The 12776-nt window shown below is 42.8% G+C and overlaps 1 protein-coding gene across 5 annotated transcripts in view; it reads left to right on the top strand.

Annotated features, from left to right (window-relative positions):
- The window catches only part of ralgapa2 (Ral GTPase activating protein catalytic subunit alpha 2), a 564918-nt gene that overhangs the window by 133631 nt on the left and 418511 nt on the right, over positions 1-12776 (top strand). For all 5 annotated transcript variants that reach the window (XM_072581416.1, XM_072581412.1, XM_072581414.1 and 2 more), the window contains exons 8-10: positions 4904-5042; positions 9843-10042; positions 11192-11422. In XM_072581416.1, the coding sequence (XP_072437517.1) occupies positions 4904-5042; positions 9843-10042; positions 11192-11422 (570 nt within the window). The remainder of the gene's footprint in view (positions 1-4903; positions 5043-9842; positions 10043-11191; positions 11423-12776) is intronic.

Raw genomic sequence — 12776 nt, 5'->3', positions numbered from 1 at the left:
GATCCTCCAATGATGTTAAGAGGCTGCTTAATTCAACCATGTCAACAGCAGTCAATACAGGGATTGGTGATTTCACTAGATGCAGAGAAGGCATTTGACAGAGTTGAATGGCCATACCTTGTCTATAGTCTGGAGCGGTTTGGTTTGGGTGAAGACTTTAGAAGATGGGTAAAGGTTCTCTAAAGTGGCGCTCTCACTGCGGCCATCACCAATGGGGTGTGATCAAGCAATTTTAACATTTTTAGGAGCAGCCAGCAGGGCTGTCCCCTTTCGCCACTGCTTTTTATGCTGGTAATTGAACCATTGATGGAGGCCATTCGTGGGGATCCTAATATATCAGCTCCAGAAGTAGGGTCAAAATTACATAAGATTTTGTTGTACGTGGACGATGTCCTAATTTGTTTTTGTCAAATTTCAGTGCTTTGCCTGATGCAATGCATTTGCGCGTTTGGTGCTTTTTCGGGGTACAAGATTAATTTAGCAAAATCAGAGGCTATGCCTATCGGTGGCCTTATGAAGGTGCTACATTTTGAAGGCAAATATCGATTCCCATTTAAGTGGTCACGGGGTTTTGTGTATTTGGGCACATTTATTACTCCAGCTCTGGATCGGCTGTTCAAAGCCAATTTTGTTCAGTTATTTGACAAAATCAAACAAGACCTTCAAAGATGGAAGGTGCTTCCGGTCTGGTGGTTGGGTCAGATAACGCTTAAGATAAATATTCTGCCCTGTTCACTTATACCCTATACGGATGCTCCTGCTGATTTTCAATATGCAAATACAGGGGAACCTCGATTATCGAACTTGATGGGCAGGCACTATTTCGTTTGGATAATCAATTATTCGGTTAACTGATCAAATGCCTTTCCCTTGGGGCTGGGAGCTTTTGAAGTCAGCTACCCGTTCAGGAGACTAGCAGCAGCATACATCGCGCAAGCCCCGTCCCCCGCTCCCAACACTGCTCCCAGCCCCCAACACCCCCTGCCCCCAACACACCCCGCTCCCAACCTCGTTCAACACCGCCCCAACATCCCTCGCCCCCAACCCCGTCCGACACTGCCCCCCGCCCCCAACCCCATCCAACACTGCCCCCGCCCCCCGAACCCGTGCAACACTGCCCCCAACCCTGTCCAACACCGCCACCTGCCCCCCACACCCCCAACCCCCGTCCAACACCATCCTCCGCCCCCATGCCCAGCCTTGTCGAACAATGTCCTCACCCCCAACACAACCCCACTCCCATCCAACATTGTCCCCCAACCCCGTTCAACTCTGCCCCCCAAACCCCATTCAACACTGCCCCCAACACCGACCCCGCCTACTGCCCCCACCCCTGTCCAACACTGTCCTCTTTCCCCCAGACCGTGCAATACATCACCCAACCCCATAGACACTCGCCCCCTTGTCTGGGGCAGCTGGACTGGGCACCAACAATAAGACTGCTGCAGTTGCCTTTGTGGGATAAGGCTTCAAATAGCGTGCGCACAACTTTTTACAGCAACGTTTTGGCAGGTTTCTCCTCTGCCCTGTACAAGATAATTTTGGTGAGATTATCTGGAGAAGGGGTGGGGTTGTTTAGTGTACACCCCTCTGTAGAACTCCAGGGAAAATGTGGGGAGAGAGAGCGTGGGCAGACAGTTATTTGGAGATGGTGCCTGTTTAATCGCTAAACAAAAGACGTGATCACTGTTGAAAACACGTCCTTGATGTAATGTTTCTATCAGGACCTCGAGATCTCCCTCGGAAAATCCGATTTTCGGAGAATTGGTATTCGAATAATCGAGTTTCCTCTGTATTCAGGAGACTGAACGGCTGGTTCAGTTCCTTTATTTGGCATCGTAAGCAGCCCCTCATTAAATTAGCTAAACTGCAACTGCCTCACAGACTAGGGGGAATGGGCCTTCCATGCATTAAAAGCTACCAACTAAGCTCGTTTTTTTATCTTGCGTGAGTGACTGGGCTGGTGGGAACCCTCTTTCAATTTAGATAACGAAGCCTTCCAGGCAACGTGCCCCCTTATTAGCTTGCTGTTTTTGGGAAAAATGAGGACAGTTAGGGAATATTGACATCACCCAGTAGTTATCAATACTGTTCAAGCATGGAGGGCAATTCGGCAGAGGGAAGGCAATATTGGCAAAACTCTTCTTTTACACCTTTAGTGGGTATGTTGGATTTTCAGCCGGGGACAATAGATTCAGGAGTCAAATGTTGGGCAACTAGGGATGTGTTTTGCATGGGCGATTCATTTGAAGGAGACACAATGATGTCCCTCGGTCAGTTAGCATGGAAATATGAGCTATCTGATAGGGGCCTCTTCCATTTTTTTTTCAAGTTCGGGATGTTATTCAAAAAATGACTACAGTTTTGACTGATTCCTACAAATCTGACATAGAGGAGGGTGGTCAGTGCTAAGTACACTTTCTGTAGGCTCTTTATATCATCAATTGGGGGTGCCCCCTCAGATGAGTTCGATCAACTCTGCAGGGTGTGGGAGAGAGAGCTAGATGTTAAAGTCTTCCCAGAGGCATGGAAAGATATTTGGGAAAATGCAAGAAAGATATGAATTTGCAATAGGACTCACGCTTTATGGTTGAAGATTCTCCACAGGGTCCACTTGCCTCTGGACCGTTTGTCAAAATTTAAACCACTGGTATCTTCAACATGTCCCAAGTGCAAGGTCTGTACGGTCACTCTTACCCATTGTCTCTGGTCTTATGGTAGGCTTCAAACATTCTGGAATGCTGTGGCGGGTGCAATGGGGAGGATTTTGGATGTAAGGATGGAGAAGAGCCCGATCTCTCCTCTCCTGGGCCTCCCCAGTGTGTTCCCTGCAGATGCACATAAGAAAAACCTTTTCAATATCCTCACTTTTTGCACAGGAAAGAATATCTTGCTAGGTTGGGTATCCAAAAACCCCCCAGGTCTTTTCAGTTGGCAGAAGATTGTTATGGAGCATATTCCGTTGGATTTTTTCACAAGTATAGTACACCACAAAACTGAGAATTTTTTTAAAGACATGGCAGCCCTTCTTGGAATACTTGGAGACAGGTTTATTTGCCACACTAACAAGGGCGTTTATACAGCTGTAATGATTGCCTTTTACGAGTCCAATATTCAGGCAGGAGCAACTGTGAACATATGGGTGTCTTGTTTGGCTGAGTTGAGTTATTACTATTTATTAGTTCGTTGCTGGTTAATATTTATTTATTTTAATAGTTTTTTAATTCTATATTTTTCCATAAATATATTTGTACATGAGGTTGGGTTCTTTTTACTTGTTTTTTGTACTGTTTTGAATTGTATTGTTTTGTATTTGTAATATTAAAAAATCTATTTTTTAATAAAATATATTTTTAAAAGTGCGACAATTTATGATTGAGGAAATATTTGTTGTATCATATAAATTTATAAACTAGAGTGAGACGTTGAATGAAAAATAGTGTATTCTGCAAAAATCAAGGAAATTATATGGTTCATAGGAAACAAACAAAGATAATATGACATGCTCCAATCGCAGTTGTAGATTTGGAAGATTAGGGTGGCACGGTGGCACAGTGGTTAGCACTGCTGCCTCACAGCGCCAGAGATCCGGGTTCAATTCCAGCCTCAGGCGACTCACTGTGTGGAGTTTGCACATTCTCCCCGTGTCTGCGTGGGTTTCCTCTGGGTGCTCTGGTTTCCTCCCACAATCCAAAGATGTGAGCAAGTTGGGTGAATTCGCCATGCTAAATTGCCTGTTATGTTAGGTGAAGAGCTAAATATAAGGGAATGGGTCTGGGTGAGTTGTGCTTTGGCGGATCGGTGTGGACTTGTTGGGCCGAAGGGCCTGTTTCCACACTGTAAGTAATCTAAGTAATTAGAATGGCTAGAAGCAAAGCTATTACTTGGATATGCTGTGTCTCGATCATACAGTATTTGTTCTGGGCAAGTGCTTGTGCATTCGTGTCTGCTCTACTCTACTCCAGTGCTGGATCATTTTCATGTCCCAGAATCTAAGACAGATGTGGTGCATCATCATTAGTGGTATAGTTGTTTCGCCTCAGTGTGTTTGTTGACCAGTTGTGGTACACGGGAATTTTGAATAGTTGAAAGCAGTTGTATTGTTTGAATTGTTTTAATGCTTCCTTTTGAAAGGTGGCTTGAAGGAGCAGCTAGAAGTTCTCTCCTGAATAAGAGTGAATGTTTGTACCCGTGATGAACTTTCAAGGTTCATTTATATAACATTCTCTAGATAATGACCTAGTAGTGTTATTTGCAAGCACGTGAGTTAATTTTCTCCCAAATCACTGGAGTGATGGACAGTGATTACTGGAAGGCACATGCCCACTGTGAATTTTGAGGTCACCCGCTGTTGATTTTCAAACCTAGTATCTCCACAGTTTTGCATTTTATTTCATGTTCATTTTAGATTGTGACATATTGCTGAAAACAATAAAAATTGTAACAGAAGAAAAAGTGTTGCATAATGATACCAGTATATTTGAAAATCTTATTTTGACATTTGACATGCATGGTTAAGTTGTTGCAAAGTAGATTGGTACACTTTTGTTATTCAAGGTATGTGAGCTTTGCTGGCGGGACCAGCATTTATTTCCCATTATTAGTTGCACTTCAGAAGGTGGTAGTAAACTGAATTAGATGCACTGAATGGGAGTTAAGTTTCTTCTCAGAAGATGAATATGAGACTATGATCATGGAATCTTTTTGATGTTTGTGACAGTTTGACAATCTTACATGATTCGCAACTTACTGTGTTAAGGATCTAAAAAGGGAGAAAAGACAAATTAGAAGAATGAATAAGTGTCTTGTGTTTAAATATACATTTCACAAACATTATTTGGAATATTTGATTTTTTTTAATTATCTAGTTTTATTGAATTAATGTTTTGCTTTAAATTTTAAGGCTGCAAGTTTAGAATGGAAGAATAAAGAAAAACAAGAAAGTGGCTTCAAGTTTCTTTTTGCCTTATTTAAGAAGTACTACCTTTCCCATTTATTTCCATCCTTCACAAAATTTACCAACCTTTACAATCCTGTACTTGGTGAGTAAAACATTCTGCTAAAAACTTAATCATTTAATTATGCATAAAGAAATGCTGGATGTAATCTAATACTAACCTGGTAAAGCAGAACATGCCACCAACTTTTGTCTCAATATTTGACTAAACATGAGTAGTAGCAGTAGACTTTATCTACTGATTTGAGTCCAAATACCTTTTGACACTGAATCTTGTACTCAGTATTGCAAATGCAAATGCTATTGTAATAGCTTCTGTTGCTTATTTTGTTTGGGGTAAACATCATTGTGTAGTCTGAGATAATTGGAGCTTAAAAATGTGTTGCTGGAAAAGCGCAACAGGTCAGGCAGCATCAAAGGAACAGGAGAATCGACGTTTCGGGCATAAGCCCTTCTTCAGGAATGAGGAGGGTGTGCCAAGCAGGCTAAGATAAAAGATAGGGAGGAGGGACTTGGGGGAGGGGCATTGGGAATACGATAGGTAGAAGGAGGTTAAGGTGAGGGTGATAGGCCGGATTGGGGGTGGGGGCGGAGAGGTCGGGAAGAAGATTGCAGGTCAAAAAGGTGCTGAGTCTGAGGGTTGGGACTGAGAAAAGGTGGGGGGAGGGGAAATAAGAAAGCTGGAGAAATCTACATTCATCCCTTGTGGTTGGAGGGTTCCTAGGTGGAAGATGAGGTGCTCTTCCTCCAAGTGTTTACCTAGTCGTGTTGTCATGGTCTGGCGATGGAGGAAGACAAGGACCTGCATGTCCTTGGCGGAGTAGGAGTGGGAGTTAAAGTGTTCAGCCACTGGGTGGTTGGGTTGGTTGGTGCAGGTGTCCTAGAGGTGTTCTCTGAAACATTCCGCAAGTAGGCGGCTTGACTCCCCAATGTATAGGAGGCCGCAGCGGATGCAGTAAATGATTTGCATGGAGGTGCAGGTGAATTTCTGGCGGATATGGAAGGATCCCTTGGGGCCTTGGGGGAGTAGTGAGGGGGGAGGTGTGGGTGCAGGTTTTGCATTTCTTGCGGTTGCAGGGGAAGGTGCCGGGAGTGGAGGTTGGTTTGGTGGGGGGTGTGGATCTGACGAGGGAGTTGCGGAGGGAGTGGTCTTTCTGGAACGCTGATAGGGGAGGGGAGGGAAATATATCTTTGGTGGTGGGGTCTGTTTGGAGATGGCGGAAATGACGAAGGATGATACGATGTATCTGGAGGTTGGTGGGGTGGTAGGTGAGGACCAGTGGGGTTCTGTCCTGGTGGCGATTGGAGGTGGCGGAGTTCAAGGGCAGAGGAGTGGGAAGTGGAGCATCGTCAACCACATCTGAGGGGAAATTGCGGTCTTTGAAGAAGGAGGCCATCTGGGTTGTTCGGTATTGGAATTGGTCCTTCTGGGAGCAGATATGGTGGAGGTGAAGGAATTGGGAATATGGGATGGTGTTTTTACAGTGGGCAGGGTGGGAGGAGGTGTAATCTAGGTAGCTGTGGGAGTCAGTCGGTTTATAGTAAACGTCCGTGTTGAGTCGGTCGTCCGAGATAGAAATGGAGACGTGTAGGAAGGGGATGGAGGAGTCTGAGATGGTCGAGGTCTATAAAACGACTAACTCCCACAGCTACCTAGATTATACCTCCTCCCACCCTGCCCACTGTAAACACGCCATCCCATATTCCCAATTCCTTCACCTGCACCGTATCTGCTCCCAGGAGGACCAATTCCAATACCGAACAACCTAGATGGACTTCTCCTTCAAAGACCGCAATTTCCCGTCAGACGATGCTCTCCACAGCATCTCCTTCACTTCCCGCTCCTCCGCCCTTGACCTCCACCCCTCCAACCGCCACCAAGACAGAACCCCACTGATCCTCACCTACCGCCCCACCAACCTCCAGATATATCGTATCATTTCCGCCACCTCCAAACAGACCCCACCACCAAGGATATATTTCCCTCCCAACCTCTATCAGCGTTCCGAAAAAAACACTCCCTCGTCAGATCCACACCTCCCACCAACCCAACCTCCATTCCCGGCACCTTCCCCTGCAACCGCAAGAAATGCAAAACCTGCGCCCACACCTCCCCCCTCACTTCCCTCCAAGGCCCCAAGGGATCCTTCCATATCTATCAGAAATTCACCTGCACCTCCACACACATCATTTACTGCATCTGCTGCACCCGATGTGGCCTCCTATACATTGGGGAGTCAGGCTGCCTACTTGCGGAACGTTTCAGAGAACACCTCTGGGACACCCGCCCCATGGCTGAACACTTTAACTCCCCCTCCCACTCCGCCAAGGACATGCAGGTCCTTGTCTTCCTCCATCGCCAGACCATGGCAACAGACTAGGTAAACGCCTGGAAGAAGAGCACCTCATCTTCCTCCAACCACAAGGGATGAATGCAGATTTCTCCAGCTTTCTCATTTCCCCTCCCCCCCCACCTTTTCTCAGTCCCAACCCTCAGACTCAGCACTGCCTTTTTTGACCTGCAATCTTCTTCCCGACCTCTCCGCCCCACCCCCTTTTCCGGCCTATCACCCTCACCTTAACCTCCTTCCACCTATTGTATTCCCAATGCCCCTCCCCCAAGTCCCTCCTCCCTACCTTTTATCTTAGCCTGCTTGGCACACCCTCCTCATTCCTGAAGAAGGGCTTATGCCCGAAACGTCGATTCTCCTGTTCCTTTGATGCTGCCTGGCCTGCTGCGCTTTTCCAGCAACACATTTTTAAGCTCTGATCTCCAGCATCTGCAGTCTTCACTTTCTCCTAGGTGAGATAATTGGAGTGTCTGCAGAGAGAGCTGTTACTGAGTGAGCACATTCTCCAATTAAATGTTTGATAGATTGAGTCCATCATTTTTGGTGCCCACTGCAAACTCAATTTCCACCACATCATCCATTCCTTTTGCTAGCAACTTCTTGATATAAAACAGCTGGTTATCAAAAGTGGTGTCGTATGTGATGCTGTGATGAGCTTCATACCGCACCTGCTTATTTCAACTGTGCAGCTTCACTTGATTTGCGTCCTACTATCCTTTCAAATGGGTAAAATCAATGACTGCAGATGCTGGGAACCAGATTCTGGATTAAAGTGGTGCTGGAAAAGCACAGCAGTTCAGGTAGCATCTGAGGAGCAGGAAAATCGATGTTTCGGACTCTATCCTTGATAAACTTAAGATTATCTCTGCAGCTCCTGTGCTAATTCATTCCTATCCTATTCACCCATCACCATTTTGCTCTCTGACTAGCATTGACTATTGATTAATCAACAGGTCAATTTCAAAATGCTATTCTTTTTTGTTTTTAAAAACTTCCATGGCCTCACTATGTCTTATCACTAAAATTTCCTTAAATTCTTCAACCCTCTGAGATACCTGCCCTCCTCCCATTCTGGGCAAAAGTGAGGACTGCAGATGCTAGAAACCAGCTTTTGCCCGAAACGTTGATTTTCCTGCTCCTCTGATGCTGCCTGCCCTGCTGTGCTTTTCCAGCACCACTCTGATCAGAACTCTGGTTTCCAGCATCTGTAGTCCTCACTTTTGCCAAGTTCATGAAAGTTGCCAACATAATTGTATATAGACACAGGATGAAAGTTGTTTTGTTTTCCCAATATGAGCTTTTCATCCATGATTTTAGGGAATAGTGAGTCCTAGAATTTCATGTAGATTATACTACTGTATCAGCACAAAAGTGATAGAAATTTTATTGCTGCAAAAAAGTTTAGCCAGTTAGGTATATCCATGAAAATTCCAAGGAAGATTTATCAGAAGTGAGCATGCACGTGTTAAGCTTACTCCACTCTTTTCTATTGCCACTAACAATGTCAAGTAACTTTTAAAAACAAAATCACATCAGGATCTATTATAGCAAATGGCAAAATGGTGAACTTACATAATGTAATATTGTAAGGTTTTTGTTCTAGTTTGATCATGATTGATTGAGAGAATTATATGGTGACTGATCTTGGCTCTTCATGTTTGCTGCAGGTTAAATCCTTGTTATAAATAGTGTCAGTAATTGTTCACTGGTTGTAAAACTGAAAAACTTTGTGGAAACTGTTATGGACTAGACAAAACCCCTTCAGCATATATTACGGAGATAGTCTAGATCTTAATTTTTTCTTAGTTTACAGCTGAGTGTAAGGCGTTGTGTTTCAGATGCAATTCAATGGGTCAAATTACCAGGTTTGAAATAAAACACACTTCATACCTGCACTATAATTAATATAGAGACAAAATAAAATAAAAGAATTGGCTCTTAATTGTAACTATTGAAATGCTTAACAAAGTTTTTATGCAAACTATTACTGATCAACTGCTCCAATATAGTAACATCTCACAAACACTCTCAGCAAAGACAATTTCAGTAAAATAGATTGTCTGACATGCAATTCTAGCAGCAGGAAGAGAACCCTAGGTTTTAGCTGTAATAGCGAGGAATAAGAGCTTCCTCACCCAGCTTCAAGACCCCAGCAACTGCCAATGAAGACTAAAGCTAAAACAAACAAGTCCTGGTTCTGTGGGAGCTTGACCCCACCCATTCAGGCTGCTTTTATAGTTCTAACTTTAAAAAAAACCAATGGCCTTTCAAGCAGTTTACTTTATTGGCTTTGGAGCAGGCAGCTTGACACTGCTGTCTCAACCTTTCTCCATTTTAAAAAAAGGGACAAAAACACCCCCTTAGCCATAGTATCATCACAAAACAAACATGTTTCAAATAGTGCGTTGTCTCAACAATTCGTAGAACAATATGTTGTATTAAGACTTAGAAATACCTTGTTTTGATTTTATTGTTTTAAATTTGATAAAGATGGAAGGTTCAGAAGTATGATGCTTTTTATGTATCTTAACCAGAAATTCCTCAGATGAGACCAAAGCCACTATATATCAATGTAACACGAAATAATGACAGCATTTACAGTACAAGGGACCAGTACTTGGCAGCTCGGGTGGCATTTATTAAGTGGCTTGTGACCTTCTTTCTGGAAAAGAAGTACACTGCCACAAATCAAAACACTAAGAATGGTGGAGAGATGCTACCTAAAATTATCCAGGTACGTTTGGATGGTTTGATAACTTAAGAAATATAGCAATGTTTAAGTACTTTAATTCTAGTTGTAACCATGAAACTGCTAATGTTTGGTTTCCTTGAACACTGCACATATTGAACAAAGTGCAGTGATGTTGCTTCCACTATCCTGTAAAGACTCAGTTGGCAGACATTTAAAATTGCTCAGCCAATATCATGACCCAATCCTACAGATTTCTGTTTTCATCTGATCTTTGGATAAGTTAATATAAATGTCTGACTGAACTTGATAGGTTTCTTCCTTAATTATCAAAGAACCAGTGATACGTTTAATTTTACTTTGCTTGTTTAACCAAAAATAAAAGAATTTCTAACCCATGTTCTCCCTTGACTCGTGGCCTCCACAGACTTTTCAGCTACTTGAAGTGAGCAACTAAGTGAATGCATGTTTTGGCATACAAATTTTGCTTCAAAACTTGATATTCAAATCGTGTTTAAAATTTAATGTAAATGCAATATTTTCTTGTTTCCTAAATATATAATTTTTTTAAAAACAATGAGTCATTCTGGGAAGCGATTCTTGAATTCGGATCTGCTAGATTTACAATCATCGGTGCAGGAAATTATACTGCCAAATTTTTAAGATGGCAAAAGTTCACTGTTATTAGTTAGAGCACAGCTACAGAAAGAAATGCATTTTCTTTTTCTAGGAGCACCCATCTATACTAATTATATTTGTTCCCTGCCAAGCATTTCTGACAGCAAATAGTTTTGCGCTGGATTGAGAAGTTTGGCTTTGTTGGTTCATTAAATGAAGAACAATACGTATAGGTGGCATTCTGTAAAATGCAACTGACGTTGGCTGTTTCACCAGTGATTAACTGTATTTAGCAGGAGATCATGTTCATAATCTAATGTGAAATTTCATTTATGCTTGAAATTTCCTTGGAGAATGAGCTTAATTATCTGTCTACTGCCTGAGACAGAGTTCAAAAATGCTGGACTACATCTCTCTATTACATTCAAAAATACTTGATATAAATTTAAATTGCATTGAAGTTGACAGTGCCTGGGTGTGATATCAATAATTAGCAGGACAAAAATTTTCATTTGAGGCAAATAGATGCAATTCTTAAATTTCTGTTTTTTAAACATTTTCTTCTTGGCTGAGCAGTCAGTGACTGCAAACCCATCAACTCAGGAGAAAGCCATTGAATCAGAAGCAAGTGGGACCTCTGAGCAGGATCGATCTCACTCCAATAGCAGCACTCTATCTGAAAGAAGACTCAGCACCTCCAGCCTCTGCAGCATTGAAGAAGAATATCAGCCAGTCTATGAGATGGTTCAGAGAGTTCTCTTTTCCTCTCAAGCTAATGTGAATTTTATCAATGAAGTGTTTCACCAGGTTAGTGCGTGATTAAAAAAAAATTCTGATCTATTGTACGTAATGCCTTCTATGCAATATACAATCTACTGAACAAAAATTATAAACTTTTACTATGATTAAAACTCTTCTCAAAGTTGTTTGCAAAGCACCAGATGTTGTGAAGGGTGATGTAATCCTGGATAACCAGAGTGCCTTAACTTTCTCAACTATGGCGTTTTTGATATATTTCAGTAGAGACATTTGATTTGATACCTTTTCTGTTACATTTTTCAATAAAGGCTAACCATAGAGTCATACAACATGGACACTAACCCTTCAGTCCAACCATTCCATGCCAATCATAATTGGCAATGGAAGTGCAGGTTCGGATTAGAACAAGTCAGCATGGATTTAGTAAGGGGAGGTCATGCCTGACAAACCTTTTGGAATTCTTTGTTACCTCTGTTTGAAGAGGTAACAAGTAGGTTAGAGCAGGGAAATCCAGTGGATGTTATCTATCTAGATTTCGAAAAGGCCTTTGATAAAGTCCCTCACGGGAGGCTGCTGAGTAAGGTGAGAGCCCATGGTGTTTGAAGTGAGGTACTGGCATGGATTGGGGATTGGCTATCTGACAGAAGGCAGAGAGTTGGGATAAAAGGTTCTTTTTCGGAATGTAGGCTGGTGACAAGTGGTGTCCCACAGGGTTCAATGTTGGAGCCGCAGCTGTTCACTTTATATATTAATGATCTGGATGAAGGGACTGAGGGTGTTATGGCAAAGTTCGCCAATGATACAAAGTTAGGCGGATAGGCAGGTAGTACTGAGGAGGTGAGGAGGCTGCAGAAAAATTTAGACAGTTTAGGAGAGTCGTCCAGGAAATGGCTGATGAAATTCAGCATGAGAAAGTGCAAGGTTTGCTCGTTGGAATGAAGAATACAGGCATGGGCTATTTTCTAAACAGTGAAAAAATTCATAAAGCCAAAGTACAAAGGGATCTGGGAGTGCTAATCCAGGATTCTCTAAAGGTTGACTTACAGGTTGAGTCTGTGATTAAGAAAGCAAATGTAATGTTGTCATTTATCTCAAGAGGATTGGAATATAAAAGCAGCGATGTGCTTCTGAGACTTTATAAAGCTCTAGTTAGGCCCCATTTAGAATACTGTGTCAAATTTTCGGTCCCACATCTCAGGAAGGACATACTGGCACTGGAGCGTGTCCAGTGGAGATTCACGCAGATGAGCCCTGGAATGGTAGGCCTAACATATGGTGAATGGCTGAGGATCCTGGGATTGTATTCATTAGCGTTTAGAAGATTGAGAGGAGATCTAATCGAAACTTGCAAGATAATATATGGCTTAGAAAGGGTGGAGCTGGGAATTTGTTTCTGTAAGGT

The sequence above is a fragment of the Chiloscyllium punctatum genome, chromosome 11, assembly GCF_047496795.1.
Source record: "Chiloscyllium punctatum isolate Juve2018m chromosome 11, sChiPun1.3, whole genome shotgun sequence".
Classification (NCBI taxonomy): Eukaryota; Metazoa; Chordata; class Chondrichthyes; order Orectolobiformes; family Hemiscylliidae; genus Chiloscyllium; species Chiloscyllium punctatum.
Note: the sequence above shows the minus strand (reverse complement) of the source record. Positions and strands in the feature narration are given on the sequence as shown.